General features: G+C 36.2%; 1 protein-coding gene across 2 annotated transcripts in view; it reads left to right on the top strand.

Moving 5' to 3' along the window:
• LOC142160400 (formin-H-like) overlaps positions 1–14,912 on the top strand; it is a 228,848-nt gene extending 213,936 nt beyond the window's left edge. For both annotated transcript variants that reach the window (XM_075215301.1, XM_075215300.1), the window contains 3 exons: positions 5,771–5,874; positions 9,147–9,230; positions 12,905–14,912. In XM_075215301.1, the coding sequence (XP_075071402.1) occupies positions 5,771–5,874; positions 9,147–9,230; positions 12,905–13,015 (299 nt within the window). In that variant the 3' untranslated portion in view covers positions 13,016–14,912. The remainder of the gene's footprint in view (positions 1–5,770; positions 5,875–9,146; positions 9,231–12,904) is intronic.
• The last annotated feature ends 2,274 nt before the right edge of the window (positions 14,913–17,186 follow it).

Raw genomic sequence — 17,186 nt, 5'->3', positions numbered from 1 at the left:
GTGAAGGATGCTGAGAGATCTCTGTGCGATTGTTATGCTTTAGCTCTCTTGTATATCACTGCTGATCACTACACACAAAATATCATTCTGACTCCAGGCATAAAAAACACTTTTCATTGATTCCTCTGTGTTTCGCTGGAATCAATAAATGTAGAAAACTCCAGTGTATCGTAAGGCTACATCATGGTTCATTTTCTTGACTTGTTTGATAAAGAGAGCAGTCTGATATAAAAAAAAAAACAATGAAATGTTATATAACATAGAACATAATATACAGTATAATAATTTAAATTTGTGCTGTTAAAAGTTTTCAAAGGAAAGGGACACATATACTGTAGGTTAAGAATACATCCCTTTATATTCATATGGGGGCATTGTCCAACTGAAGTCAATAGATTATACTTTATTTGTTAAGTTTTTAGAGATCAGCAAAATATTTGTCCCATTCTGCAAAAATTCACATATTTCACTGGTGGAATATGACTTAAAGTGCTACCACAACCCCACCATAGACACTTCTCAAGTTTTGAAAATAAGTCCCAGAAAATATTTATCTCTAACGATGACTCCTTTATAATATAGACCAGTCACTAAGTGCTACCAACTTTTTTTGACTCTGGTTTCAGTTATCTGTATTTATTCTTTTTGTATGCACTTAATGTAAGTATTATTTACAAGTGAATATTATTGTGACTATTTTCAGTGATTTCACAGTTTTAGTTAACTAACTGCAGTTACTTTTTAATTCATTTTCATATATTGGATAATATGTACATGTAAATATGAATAAAAATGAGGCTTCCATTTAGTGGTAGAGCAGCCTGTGCAGCTATATTTGGGCCCAGCGCTAAGGGGTGCCTGGTGATACTGGTCTAATCGCTCCATGGCCCCCACCGTGCTCTATTGGGTTTGTGCAGGGACCAAGGCATGCATACTGGCTTTAGATTCAGAGTTTTCAAACTTTTGTACTAATTTGATGAACCAATTCAAGAAATTATTTGAGGCCGGTTCAATCATCTATACCTGTGAGCCTGTGTTTTATAAATCACTTAGAACATAGCCAGGTGGTCAAAGATTTAGCTATATATATATATATATATATCTATAATATAAATGCTTAGTGGCGTGTGTTAGTCTGTCTGTGTGTGTGTGTGGAAAAAATAAAACCAAGCTGCAGCGCCACCTGCTGGGCGGAGTTATACACTGACCTACTAAATTCTTAGTGTGTGTGGGAAAAAAAATTCAGAAAGGGCTGAAATTTGGTATACTAACATGTCTTTAATTTGTTAATTTAATTTGTTAATTGTTAAAAGTGTTTATAAAGATTTTTAAAAAATATATATATATTTCTTGAAGAAGTGACAGTTGGGAGTGGTTGGTGGTTGCCGGGGGTGACAGAGTGAGAGAAGTGTGATACTCAGGACCGCTGAGAGAGATCCCTGTGTCTGGATAGACATCTGGATAGATGTGGCGATGAAAATGAAGGATGAGGTGATGAAGAAGAATGATGAGGTGGTGACATGTGGACAAAACCACGTTAAAAAAGGGCGCTTACGTCGGGTAGTAACGCTCTCCCCCTGAGGAGGCCTGGGCTATGGCCCAAATGCATGACAAGAACCTTTTTAACACCTTAAGTAGCTTGATTTGACTAGAATGCATGAGTATCATGCACGGGTTAACTTGTATATATATATATATATATATATATATATATATATATATATATAACATTTTAACACTACATTTCCAACCATGTGAAAAAACAAAATTGCAGATGTGCGTAGACTAGAAGATATGTTCTTTGTGCATATAGGCCCTCATGTAGATTTGGATGCATTTTATATAAAAAACCTGGGCGTAATATGCATCACAAAGAAATGTACATATGCATAGTGAGTTGGACGTATCACAGTGCATTTAGGTCTGCCAGATTAGCATCAAAAGTATTTTAAACATACTTGCATTTGAATATATATATTTTTTAAAAAGACAAGTACAAGGCACATCTACCAGGGCATGGTTTGCCAAAAATAAACCCACCTTGTCATATATACCTCTAGTAAAGCTGAGAATCGGATAGGAAATGATTTTGAAAATGCAATATAGAACCACACGCATAAACATATTTTTAGTGTAAAAAATTGCCCCTACAAAAATCACTATATATATATGTTATTTTCACTATTACTGGAACCAGATTTAAATTCCTAGTTGAAAAATTATTACAGGTACAGCAGGTTGTAAAACTTTTTTGTTTGGAAATTAGTTGCTCAGGAAGAATACTCATATAATAATAACAAAGAAGTGCAAACACATACAACAAACCAGACCTTTTATGAAAAGGGCAAAAAAGCGGACAGACTAATAGCATCGAGGTTACGATGTAAACTCTTTCAAAGCAATGTACTCTTTATTAAATCTTATTCAGGCAATTTTACTCAAGACCCAAATCAGATAACAGAGGAATTTGGAAATTTCTATAGTAAACTATATAATATATATCCCAATAAAATGATTCTTCCTTAACACCAGTGAAGAGCTCCAAACAGTTCTTTTCCCAATGACACTTACCTAGACTCCTGCCAAACACAATTAAACAATTAGGTGCAGAATTTACTGTTCAAGATATATCTGATTGTCATCGAAAACCTGAAAACAAATAAGGCACCTGACCCTGACGGTTTAACGGCAATATATTAAAAGACATACAATGAGCTTCTCTTGCCTTATCTTGTTGATATGTTTAACAATATATTACATTCTCCAAAGAAGCTCTAGAGGCAATCGTCAGGGATGTCCTCTTTACCCTTTGATTTTTGCCCTTGTGATCAAACCCTTAGCAGCTAAATTCGATCTTCCCCGGATAGTACAGGTGTCTCAATTAACTCTGAAAACTATAAACTTAGCTTATTTGCATATGACATCCTCCTCACATTAACATTTCTCCACACCTCTCTTCTGAACCTGTTTACCATCTTTAAAGTTTACAGATCCATTTCAGGTTATAAAATAAACCTCTCCAAAACAGAATATCTCACTCTTAATATGTTACCCCCAACTCTGAAACTCCTTAAATGTACTTTTCACTTCTCCTGGCAACAATCCAAAATAAAATATGTAGGAGTCTTTATTACTTCTAATTATGACTCTCCATATGCAGAAAATTTTCCAATCATAATCCAAAAAATTAGATTTAATCTGCTCCAATGGCAAAAATTAATTATCTCTTGGCTGTGTAGAATAGTCGCAATCAAGAACATCATCTATTAATTTACATAGCGTCACTAACTCCACAGCGCTGTACAGAGAGAATATTTGTCACTCACATCAGTCCATGCCCCATTGGAGCTTAAAGTCTAAATTCCCTAACACATACAGTCAGAAACACAGACTAGGGTCAATTTGATAGCAGCCTATTAACCTCCCAGTATATTTTTGGAGTGTAGAAGGAAACCCACTCAAACACAGGGAGAGCATATAGTCATGGCCAAAAGTATTGAGAATGCCACAAATTATTTTTCACAATGTCTGCTGCCTCAGTTTTTATGATGGCAATTTGCGTATACTCCAGAATGTCATGAAGAGTGATCAATTAATTTTAAAGTCCCTCTTTGCCATGACAATAAACTTTATCCCAAAAACAACATTTCCATTGCATTTCAGCCCTGCCACAAAAAGACCAGCTGACATTAGGTCAGTGATTCTCTCGTTAACACAGGTGAGAGTGTTGACGAGGACAAGGCTGGAGATCACTTTATCATGCTGATTGAGTTAGAATAACAGACTGGAAGCTTTAAAAGGAGGGTGCTGCTTGAAATCATTGTTCTTCCTCTGTTTACAATGGTTACCTGCAAGGATACATGTGCAGTCATCATTGCTTTACACAAAAAGGGCTTTACAGGCAAGGATATTGCTACTAGTAAGATTGCACTTAATTTAACCATTTATCGGATCACCAAGAACTTCAAGGAGAGAGGTTCAAAAGTTGTGAAGAAGGCTTCAGGGTGCATTCAAAAAGCCCCAGGTCCATCTCCTAAAGTTGATTCTGATGCGGGATCGGGCACCACCAGTGAAGCAGCATACTTTATGAAAACCAATACTTGTGTCATTCTCAAAACTTTTGGCCATGACTGTACAAACTCCATACAGATAAGGCCATGGTCGGGAATCGAACTCAATACCCCAGTGCTGGGAGGCAGAAGTGCTAATTACTAAGCCACTGAGTTGAGTATCTTGTACCGCCTGCTTTATCTATTTTAGACACTCCCATTACAGGTACCCAGACCCACTCTAATCCAACTTCACCGCTGGATTTCTCAATTTGTACAGCAACATAAACCCCCATGCACTAGTTTTTCAACTTTGCATAAAACTACGGTTAATAGTGGTTGGGGCTTTCCGGACATCTGATCATATTACATTGCTAGTCACTTAGGTATGGATCTAATTCTGATTTGTGTTGGAGAGGCTGTGGAGACCAGGAATCCTTCCTTCATATCTGGTGGTCTTGTCCAAAAATTACTTCTTTCTGGGATGATATTGCATCCTTGATTAGTGACATTACTAATGTCCATATAACTAAATGCCCATGGTCCTTTCTCCTTGGATCTCCTATCAATATCCTAGATAACTACTGAGATAAACTGTCTGTTTAGATTCTTAAAGCAGCCAGATGCCTTGTCGCAAAATATTGGAAAAACCAGATCACCCTTCTAGACAACAATTTCTAAATAAAATTTGGTATTTGACATACAAATATGACAAAATTTCAGCATATTTAAATAAGAAGACTCATACATTCTCCCAAATTTGGAATGATTGGTTCATATACACTAACCCCTCTGTTCCCAATCCATCGCCTGACCAAATTTAAAATATATCATCCCTTTTCCTATAAATAATATTGAATATGAATAAACACAAAATCATATTCCAAAATATTAGTCCACTGAGAGTCCTAGATTAGGTCTCAATTCCCCCCCTCCTTTTTTTTCATTTGCCTCCCCCATTTAATACCTTAGTCACAATCCCTCATATCTCATAACATAGTTTATTAATAAATTTCAATTATTATATTTTGTCTATATATTTATATTATGTTATCACCTTATTTAGGACTGCTCTATTTATTCCTATTTACATTTTATGATGTTATTTAATTAAGTCTTTAGTTAATTATATCTAATGTTTATAACATGTGTGACAAAAAATTTACAAATAAACTATTAAAAAACATAAAACAAGCAAAAAATAATACATTAATGATTTTATGTAATATTTATACTTAAATTGGTTTAAAATGATATTTCTGGGGTGAAAAGGCACCATGCATCCTGGTAAATGACACCAATTTCCTTTACCTGTTGCCTCTATGGTGTGACAAGAAATTTATTTTGTCTCAATGTTTTCCTCTCCCACTGCTTTTTAATAATTAGAAAAATTAGTATCCTATTTACAAAGTTCTAATAATAGTTAGCAAAGTTGCAGCAAAAGCAATATCTCAAGTTACACCACTGAGTTACCTCTGACATTTCCTAACCCAAATTCGTTTTCATAGGAGCAATAAAAGTAAAATGGCTAAAGATTACCCAAGCTCCTTTTGGAATACCAGTAGCTGCACAAGAAATTGTATTAGGGCTTTTAGATTCCATGTAATGTCCACTGTACGTCATAGGAGATATGTGGTGAAATCTGTTAATATAATGTTTTCATTCATTTTCACAATATTTATTTTGTTGCTCGTTAATAACATTTATACTTCTTCTTGCAGTTTTACACAAACAATTGCAAACTATTAACCAGTACCGTAAGTCTTTCAAGGTTAAATACAATAAGAACTTGGCAGGAGAAGACCAGTTTTTGAATGACCTGAAGGTAAATACTGCTCTTATACCGATTATTTTACAGTATCTTATATGCAAAACGACAATGATAAGGAAAAGACACACCTACCAGGTCACTGATACTGCAAAAATGTTCTCATACTTTTTAACTTCAAACATTGATATAAAATACTACCTTTTATGAGGTGTGAGCTGCCAAGAGAATGTAAAGTGTGGTAAATGATTGTGATTGTTGCCATGACAAATCTATGGTAATCACAGACACATCCTACGCTACATTATACAGATTTTTTTATTTTATTAAATCAGGTCTTTTTATAGAAGATTTTAATTTCCATTAGTTAACAAAATTAACACAAACATTGCAAACAAAGAATAATGAACGCTGCAAACCTCTAACAAATAACACTAGGTATATTGGTCCTATAGCATTTATTATTAAGAGACGACATTATCAGTTAAATCTTTCAAAAGAACAATTAATACTGTTGTATAAAGCGGAAGAAAACATGTCACCGTCACTCTAATGGCAACCTAAACAAAAACGACAATTGGTCTCTCAACCTGCATGTACAAATGTATTTGCTGAAATCTAATACAGGATGTGGCTGTTTTTAGCCTAGTTCATCGGAGATCTGCCCGATATCATTTACCCATTTATGTCTTAACATGAGGAGATCATAAGGTGCACCATATTGGAAAATGTATGCATATAGTGTCGAAATTGTTTTGTGGCAACCTACATTTTGGAGAGTTGAGTGGGGCAGCACTTAGTAAGGGGGCATAGCCATCAAACTGGACATCCATAGCTTGTCTTAATTGAAGATATCTGTAAAATATTTTGTTCAGCATTGCGTAACACCCCTTTTTCCGGATGTGGTGCATATATCAGTTTGTGTGTCCTGGCAGCGAATAAATGCTTTACCTCGTATCCCGCATTGCGCAGTACCTCCACCTTGGTCTGGGTACCGTAATTACTTCTTTGGGCAACCTATCAAGGTCTTGACAATCTTGTTTTAGCTGATCTTCTTTTTTTCTTGAGACTTTTTTTTAAGTCTGTCAATCTTGTGATCAGAGTCCCCCTAAGAAATGCTTTAAAAGCAACCCATAATATGGGTGTATCACTGTGTGTGCATTAGTACTGAAATATCTTTCCCACAATGCCACTAATTCACAACCTTTCATGTGATATGTATATATTCAAAAACCTTATTCACACATATGAATAATAAGCAACATTGGCTTATGATAAAACATAAAATTAAGTGGCAAAAGTATAATGTCTGCACAAGTCCTCAAAAAATGAAATAATTGCACCAGGGTCTTATCGCTGAGACCATTAATTCTTAAGGGGTGTGAAAGAGATATGTTTTGCAATCCACCACCATCCATAGTTTAGCCAGTAATAGCATTGAGTATGGACTTTGTAACTCACTGAGCTTTATTTTCACTTGTAAAAATTGTGAGCGACTTTTTGGGCTTTTCATTGCGAAGTCTAGAAACATAGCTATATTCTGGTTTTCATAATTCAAAGACCCGTGTTCTCTGACCAATTTAAGAACTGCACCTGAGTATTTAAAATGGAGAAACTTTGTATTGAAATTTCATGGTGAAGAAGTGGCTGTGAATTCAGATGTAATGGCTTCTCTGTTAAATTCTTGTGCCAGACAGCTTTCCAGAAAGGATTTAGGATTAGAGCTTTTAGCTCTTTATGGTAAACCCACAAATCTGATATTATTTCTGTATAACCTTCCCTCTAAATCGGATAACTTTTGTTTGCAGAGTGTGATTTGTCGAGGCCAGATTGGAAATTTCCCATTTCATGAAGGGAGAATTATCTTCTAGAGATGAGATCCTTTGTTCTGCCTCACTCACTGTTTCACGCATCTTTTGAAGGTCATGATAAATTATGGATAGGTCAGATTGAATTTCTCCAATTTTATCAGTCACTAACTTTTCTGACTCATTTATGGCTGGTATATCTTGTTGGAGAGAAGGTTAATACTTGATGTGGAAATTATGGGTTCCACTGAGGTGGACGATGGTTGCAATGGAATTAGTGTGTCCTCAGGTTTATTAGCGAAGTCTCACCTCTGTGGCCGCAGCCTGGCTGTTTTTGTCCATGGTTTACAGTATTGAGGAAAGTAAGGGTGTACCCTCTATCCAAAGCCTGCTACTATGTTTCAGGCACTTTCAACTCAAGTCCACACCAAAGCTGATGTATTTCCCTTGAAAAATACACCACCCCCCATCTGTTTCGGGCACTTGAAGATTTAACCCCCAGTGGGACAAGAGAAAATATGCACGAGAACTTATGCAAGTAACTATAATGAATTTCTCATATGATGCAGGGTTATTCAGCTGCAGCTATAGCATGAGATGGTGGGTGTCTGTAAACAAGGCTCTAGTGGCATTACCAATAGTAATAATCACTGTATAATTATGGGCAGTTTTGGATTCAGGGACCAAAGGTGCCCAAAATTCCCAAAGTTTCAAGTTGTCACAACACAAAATTCCAAACACTTTCTTGCATCCCTGATAGTAAGTTAACAGAGGCCAATTCCCTAGTCACCTGCTACCTTGTTCGCCATTGGTTACACACAGTGGTCAAAGTCTGGGTGTATATGGTGGTATTCCATACCGTCACTTCAATTGCTTTGATTGTAAAGCTATGAAATTCCATTCACTTATTTTCCCATCACATTTTAAATACTGCCACTTCTAAATTTCCACTTCGACTAAGGGTTACCAGCATAATGATCAATGCAGTCTTAAATATTTTACACTCCTCCCCAACCCTTGCTAGATGGACAGGTGAAACTCAAACCTGGGGGTAATTGTATCAAGCTCAGAGTTTTCTGGCGGGTTTGAAAAATGGACATTTTGCCTATAACAGCCAATCAGATTCTAGCTATCATTTCACAGAATGTACTAAATAAATGATAGCTAGAATCTGATTGGCTTTTCAAACCCGCCAGAAAACCCTCAGCTTGATACATTTACCCCCTGGTATTTATAGTAGAGTTCTCTTCAGGAGCCCTGTCAGCTGATGTTAGCTGTGGAAAATGATACCTCTAAATCATTTCAAAATATGTAAGTTAAATCACACTCTATACTAATAATTTGTCACACATATGACCTCCACCTATATATCTTTAAGCTGGGTGCACTGCTGTACAAATGTGTAAACCTGTCTGCAGCCTTGACTGTTAGCTGAATACTTAACTTTTCTCTTAGAGGCCTGTGGAAAACCCCTCCCTTTGTCACAATATATATAATAACATAATAATTTACTTTTTTTAGGATATTATTGAGGAGTATGAAACACAGCATGCTGATTTGGCTAAGAAATCCAATGAAATGAAGAAACTGTACCTCGAAGTTTTGGTAAATATGTAATATAATTTAATTTACTCTTTGCCCATGTGCTTGTATATAAATGACTCCATACTCCCACCCTTCCTGAAAACCAAAGTTCATCAAGCATTGTACTATTTCTGGATAACACATATATATAAAGTACCCAAACCAAATCATGTCTATCTTTGCTATATACTGCATGCCTGGATAGATTGATAATTAGCCCTGCCTAGCGAACACAGAATTGTGTATTGCATATCTTGACTTAGCCCATCTGGACTGGTAAGTAAATCGCTCATGCCTTGCAGCTTCATCAACTAAGATCACCCAGGCATTAAAATCAGGTCCATCCCATGTCATCCACACTCTAGCAATAATAACCTTGGCCAAAGCAAGGAGGTTAAGAATGTAGCAAGTTGCACTTCTCCCCAACAACAGATCTACCCCCAGAGTAAACACACATGTCCTAGAGAGCAGCAGGGGAATCCCTGTATCTCATATGCCTCCTACCATCCTCAACCAGAAGTCTCCCACCACATGACAGCTCCAGAGCAGATGTCAAAAGGTGGCAGAAGTACCCCCACACTTTGGACAAGTCGAGTCAGCTCTAGCACCCATCAGGAGCAGCCTGAGGGGAGAATAGTATACCATATGCAGGATGGACATTTGGACTTGTCCATATCTAGTGCAAGATGTGGCCTGCTTAGCAATATCTAGCATAAGACTCCAATACTCGTGGACCCAAATCGGCCTTCCAAACTTAGTCGTAACCCACCCAGATCATCTGCAAAACTGCGATATCAGAGCATGGAGCAGCTGCAGAGAGCATTAGAATAAACAGTTGGGAAGGTGAAAGTTCAGCCAAAGCTGTGCAAACATTTTAAGGGTACCCTTAGAATAAAGCTGTCCAAGGAAAATGAACCCCCGCAGTTGGCCATCATTGAAGCTGCTGAAGTTTAGAAAGCTGAGGTAAGACGGTTTTAACTCATAGCAGAGTGTCAGGGTCTATCCCGGTACTATCCATTGTACCTCGCATCCCATTCCAAATTAGCAAAGCCTGCCGATGCTGTGGAGAAACAGTTCTTGTAGCCCGGGTGCCCAGTAAGGCCTGTATGGGTGGTCTCTCAAGCCCAGCAAGTCATTCGTTGGGGACTTCCCGAGCCAGCCCAAAAGATGTGAGTACAGTTTTTAATGTGTGGTGCAGTATTAGTAGGGAAATATGTCAACTGCATTTAAGCGACAAAGTAGTCATTAATGCAGACACCCCAACCCTGCATTACCACGTATGAAGGTAATTATTGGCACAATGGTTGTAAAGCTTAAAAATAAGAAACACAGATATTATTTATCCGCAATGCAAATGGATTAAGCACAATAACCTAGAGAAGGCAATCACAAAGAAGTGGTAGCTAAACATCATCATCATCAGTTGGATATCTTGCACCAGGGTTTGAACAACCGCAAAAGATACACTTCCTGAAAGGCGTATATATACATATATGCACAGGGACTACTGGCAAATTTACCTGAACATGCCCTTGCTGTGCTTAGCCAATGCTTGCACACCCCTTCCCTCCCACGTCTCTAAGCGTAATGAGTAATGCTATTACTGAAACTGCATACGGACCTAAGCTTAAGTACTTTGCATGTGTATGCATGGTACGGAAATGCATATGTTATGCAAAACAAAATGGCATATGTCCAAGTCTATATGAAACTAGAGAGAAAAACATGCTGGATTATTATATATGGATATTCAATGTACAAAAGTGTTTAAATATGAAATACCTAACACTACCTTACTGAATTTTTTAACCCCTTAATGCTAAATGATGTTTAGAAGCATCACATCTACAAAAGCCAAACCAAAGCTTTTTTTTTTTTCTTTAAAGTCAATGTTCCCTACCCTACAATACAACTTCTCTTGACCTCCTGCTACAGCCTACTTTGAATCTAGACAGCGAAGTCTATCCAAACACTGGTACACATGGCATACACGGGTACAATGGAGGAGGAGGGAGGTGGTTGCAGGGTGGTCTAGTTAAGCACCAGTCACGTCCTATACAGGTTGGTCCCTTCCGTGGACTGGTCATGTGCAATATTTTGCAAGCCCTGCATACCAAATACAAAAAAACTGCACAGAAAACCCATATAAACTTATGATTTAAGAGTCCTGACATCACACCATATTTAATTATAAGGTTGTTCTGCTCCAAAGTTTATAGGTATATGAGCATTACATTTAGTTTTACACACTTAAAATTTAATTTTAATGTATGTTTTTCCTTTTTTACCAAAAATAGATGGTACGTATTTGGTGGAGAACCTCTTAACAAAACTTGCGATTGTGCCCGACTGTCAGATAGAATGAAAATGTATCAAAATGTATTTTAATTTTTTTTTATCCAAACCTAAAAAAAGTATATATATCACCAATTAGGCATGTAACTAAAAAAGGTTTATAACAATAATGAATCTACTAATTATTAATTATGCAAGGAGAAATAAATAGATTTCCTTACATATCCAAAATATATGTAGAGGGCACAATAACACCAGACTGCTGTTTCCTCAAAGGATTACTGCACATTTTTTAAAAAACTTGACCATAGAAATATTAATTTAAGAAAAGAACTGCATAAAAGTTTCAGTCTGACAGTAAACTACACTTTCATCCAATCACCAACAAGATAACATAAATAAAATATAACAATTTACTATCAACATTAAAATACATATAATGCACACAATCTGATAAACACTATACAAATAAGAAAGAAACACTGGTCATGTCGACTATATGCACTATTAACTACAACAGCCTTTTCATTAAAATTGTGAAGGATTATATTTCCAGAGCAAATATTACAATGGATCAGGGATCGCCTCCAGGCTGGTAAATCTGGAACTAATACAGTCCCTCTAAACAGTGGTGCAATATCCCAGAACAGGTGTCTGTAATGATCCTTTAGTCTCCTCAAAGTTTAGTTGATCCGGAAAGCATCCACATTCCTCTTACATAAGCATAAAATAGTTACTTTTTCTAAGTGTATTAAATAACTTAGTGCTATATTATGTATTAACTTATACTTAGTAGCGGCACAGGTTACATCCTCCAATTAATGGCAAGACCCGGGTCTCTTTCAGCTGCAAGACACTACAGTTCATAGCAGTTCTCACCCAAGTGATACTTTATCTAAATTAATTACGCATTTCTCTGCCTGTTGAATTAAATAAAATAGTAAATATTTATTACTGTAAAAAAATCTCAAATCGAACTCAAACGTTACTCATCTCACAGAGCCACACCGGACTGTTTTGTAGAACTTGTCTCATGTTTAGCAACAAACTCACATCTTTACTAAGACATACAAGATTATCAGTTAACAGGTTACAGCTTACAATTTTAAAACCTTGTTTTATATTTAACTTAAAACACAATACAATAAGGATGTAAGATGGCAAATAAATAAATTTCTAAATAAAAAATAAATAAATAAAAATAGAAATTATTTTTTTTAACCAATGCCATGTAAAGGTGTCCTCAATATTAATTTAGAAACTACAAAATCTAGTTGTTTAAATTTGAGAAATTATTGTAAAACCCATACAAGTTGAGTACATAAAATAAAGCTGGCACAATATTCACATTATTTCTGATTTAAACCTTAACACTATCTTCTTTTATTTATGCCCTACAGCAAATGTTTGGAGAAGCAGAGGACCAAGATTCACAGGAGCTATTCAGGTGGATTTCTACATTCATAAAAGAGTTTCAAAGTGCCTACATGGACATAAGATCTTCTCATTGATGACATTTCTCAGTATCACTTCTGACTGAGTCAGGGCACAAAGAAACAATATTCTGCTCATCCACAGCAGTTTTCCAATTCCAAACAATTGTTCAGAACTGAACGTGACATTAATACAATACTCTCTAAGTTTCATGTTTTCATGCTTTTGGATTGTTTCACAAGACTTGTGCTTCAGGGTTTTGAAAAAAAAAATATTTTAACTGTAAATGGAGTATCAGAGGCAAATATAGGATTTGTATTGGAGGGTGAAGATTCAAAATGTAGAAGGTATAATAGAATGGGGACTGTCACAAAGACAACCCTAGGTTATTTTTGGGTGCGTTTTGCCCTTATGTGGAATATCCCATCACATTTTGGAAATAAACCTAGGACACATGTAATGTGCAGTTTCATTGCCCAACAAGGGATTATCTCTCTATGGCCTCGTACACACCTGTTAAAAGCATAGACAATACCTTCTACTTTGTCTTCATTTTGAAAAGAGCATTCGTAAGTGGGAATTAAATTGACCGCGTTGTTTGTGAGAACAACACGGCCGGCGCACTATTACCGTTACTATTACTATTAGTGCGATAATTTTAATGCAGAGTTTTCCTTGCGACTCACAGACTTGCAACAAAAATCAGCATTGAAATTACCGTACTAACGGTAATAATGCAAATTATTACTATAGTTACGTTTGTGAGAACAACGCGTCATTTAAATCCCCCCCATAGTGTGTTCTCATACTCTCCTGTCACATATTGTACTTAATTAGTGCTAACATAATTTGTCAACATTTAAAATAAAAAACAAAATTGTTTTTTAGTGAGTTTTTTAAACAAAATAAGTAGTTCACCCACTTGAAGGACACCATTGTAGTGTGTCCTCTGTGGCGTATGTTTATCAAATAAGCATTGGGAGGGTGGTTGAAATAAGGGATGAGAGAGGTGTTATTTCACTTGCAGGCAGCAGAGAGGCTAAGCACAACTCTGCCACCTGATCAAGGTAGCATGGGATTTATAACATATTGCATCAGCGGAATACTTTCTGAAACTGCTTCTTTTATATAGATTTTACTGTAACAGTTTTTTATTGTTTCTTATTTTAAATATAGACGTTAAATATAGGGAAAGTTGAAAAATAGACAAGGTACCCTAATTGAGACTTGTAATTAAGTAAAATATTTCTACATATTTAATCTTGCAGTGATCCTGATACTGCAACCAATGAGGCATAAACATTACCACCTAGGCAGAGATCATTCAGCCGAGGAGGTTCTTTATTACATCTCTGTGCTTCATTTTTTAAATACATATTGCTGTTCACTATGACTTAATAATAAAGAGTTTCTTTTAGTATCAATTATGAAGGCTTTTCATTGTTATTAAAAGAGGGTAAAATGACTCTCTCATAAAGCAGAGTTTCTGCCATTCCGGGTGAGTGCGGATCAACAGATTCACTGTCTAATTTGACAATATGTGAGAAGTCAAATTGGACAAGATCTGGCCAATTGAAACTAGGTAGTAGAGGTTGCATCCCCTCTGATATCACTGGTTAGTTAGGAGCTATGATCTAAGCAATTTAGATGCCTCAAGTAATGTCTATTAGTTGAACCTTAAGTAATGTTTAAGTATTATTTACAATGTTAAGTAACATACTGGAGTTGAGTAACAAGCTCTACACATGCGCAGAACTGATTAAGTATTGCTATGACATTAATTAGAATTCTACATAGTCTGCAGAGCTGATTATTTATGGTAACAAAAGTGCGTTACCTAAACATAAAGTCAGTTCTGCACATGTGGCATCTCTTGACAAAAGTGCTCATAGACCATCGAAACAGTCATTGAATCCTTCACTACACCATTGTACAAATGAGCATTATGGATTTTCTTGCAGCATGTTTGATTAAATAAAGATTATTTGTTTCTCTTGACAATTTGTTTTGCTGGTTTCCTGATGGTTTTCAGGATTTTCTGTGTATATATACACACTATGTATTATCACTATATTTACATGCATTAGAGAAATAAATTCACATGCAATAAGGTGACCTTATTGAAATTAATGTGGTACTAAAAAGCCTCTGACAAACTGCTGATTTAGGGTTACTTTAATATTTGACCTTTTAGACCTAGTATTAAGCCTAAGAGATTTTAGAAAACAGCTTTAGCACTTACATTTGCATATCATTTTTATCCTCTTATCCTTAAGGTCTCTCACATTTTAAGCAACCAGGGTTAAGAGGACAGTACTAATATTAGAGCATAACTTATAGAACATAAGTGTTAAGAAAACTTTAAAAGCATTAACAACCTGTTATATTCTTCTTAATTTAATAGAAATTTAAGAGTTTAGAGCATCTGGGCCACTTACCATCATTTTCTTTTTTGTCCTGGGAACTAATAATTTGTCTTTTTCCACTTTGCTTGCAGCTCCTCGCTGGTGCTAGAAGTAATGTATGGAAGCGAGGAGAAGACAGGTTAAAGAGTTAATGTTTCTCAGGTTGACCATTCCATTTGATGTTTCACTGATCATCCTGTGTTTGGTGTCTAAACACAGGATGATCTAGCAGCTTAACCCGACTCTGCACAATCTCATAATTTGTAGATATTTTAAATGTAATTTAGCTAGGAATATTACGTGGAAATATTGGGTAAGGATCTAAGAATAAAAATGTCCATGTCGGGATTATGAGCAGATGTTGTGATAGAAACAGTGGCAGACTGAGGTATTTCATTACATCTCAGCCTATTTACACTGTTTACACTGGTTTCCTTGACATCACTGGTTCCCTGACACTCAAGGGCTAATCTTCATTACTGATCAGCATGGTGAGAGTTGGGCTCATTGATTTATTGAGATTTGTTACAGGTGGCCTTATAAGGATGTCAGCAGCACACTCATTGCCTGTTATTGCATTAGTTCACTTAGGCAAAATGTTCTGTATCTGTTTTGTTGTCTGGTGGATTTTTGACCCTACTTATTTTTTGACCATTCTTGTCTGTTGCCTGCACTAACCTTAGCCTGTTTATTGATTAGTTTGTCGCCTGTCACGACTACGGTTTGTGACTTCTTCTATTCTCTATGCTGCATGTTGCTATTTTGGATTGCCCTTGACTATCCTGCCTTAGTTTTCAGTTACCATTTGTCATTGAATATTTTTTCTGTGTAGATTAAGGGTTCTAGGGCCTAATTCATCAAGGTACGCAAACGCATACGCATCTGCTAAACGGGACTTGAGCTACGTAAAACACCACATACGCAGCGCAAACAGAGCAGATACGGCACTCAAAGTCAACTCAATCTCAAACTCCAACGCAAATATAACAGTTTGCGTCGCTCATAGTATGAAACACAGATGCGTATGCTTTTCCGTACCTTGATGAATCAGGCCCCTAGTTTTCAGTATATCCTTTGTATGCAACAGTTTCTAAATATAAACCTATACTGTAGCACTAAGACCTGAGGACAACAGAGAAAGTGAGAGCATTTATATCTTTATGGGAAGTAGGGTCTGCTAAAGATACAGACACAGTCTTCATTTCCTTATAAATAAATAATAATAATAATAATAATAATAATATAGGTGTATTAAATAACTAGTGTCATGAGTTACATTCTGTAATTTACTGTTGACTGCAGCAAAGTGGCAAAACAAGGTAGCGCCTAATAGAGTCTTATGAAAAACTCTCTTGCTCTCAGATGGTGGGAAAAACAATGCTCACTCTGAGATGTCAGAAAGGCAAAGGATACAGTGACCATATTAGACAGTGAAAAGGTCTAGTTACAAGACCGGACACTCCAACCCCTGGTTAATTTTGTCCTTGTCTCAAGTGGAATAGGTCACTAACTTTTCACTCTCCCACTTTGTCGTCTTCAGTCTTAACCCTATGTCTCATACCTTTTAATATGACTCTGAATCCATTTCTAAACATAACCTTAAGACTTTATTAGACAAAGCTACAATTGCAGAGAATTATGTGATAGGAACTGTTGTAAATTTGTTCACTCCTATTTGGCATCTTTGTGCTCTGCTTCATGATTACTTATTTACTGAATGAGGAACTCACCAGCACAAATAATTGCACATATACTATCATTATTATCATTATTTTAGCATCAATTGTATCAGTCATAGTATAAATAGGTACTTATACTTGAACTAATACAACTAAATTGCAAT

This window comes from Mixophyes fleayi, chromosome 6 (genome assembly GCF_038048845.1).
Source record: "Mixophyes fleayi isolate aMixFle1 chromosome 6, aMixFle1.hap1, whole genome shotgun sequence".
Lineage (NCBI taxonomy): Eukaryota > Metazoa > Chordata > Amphibia > Anura > Limnodynastidae > Mixophyes > Mixophyes fleayi.
This window is presented reverse-complemented; position numbering and strand designations above follow the sequence as displayed.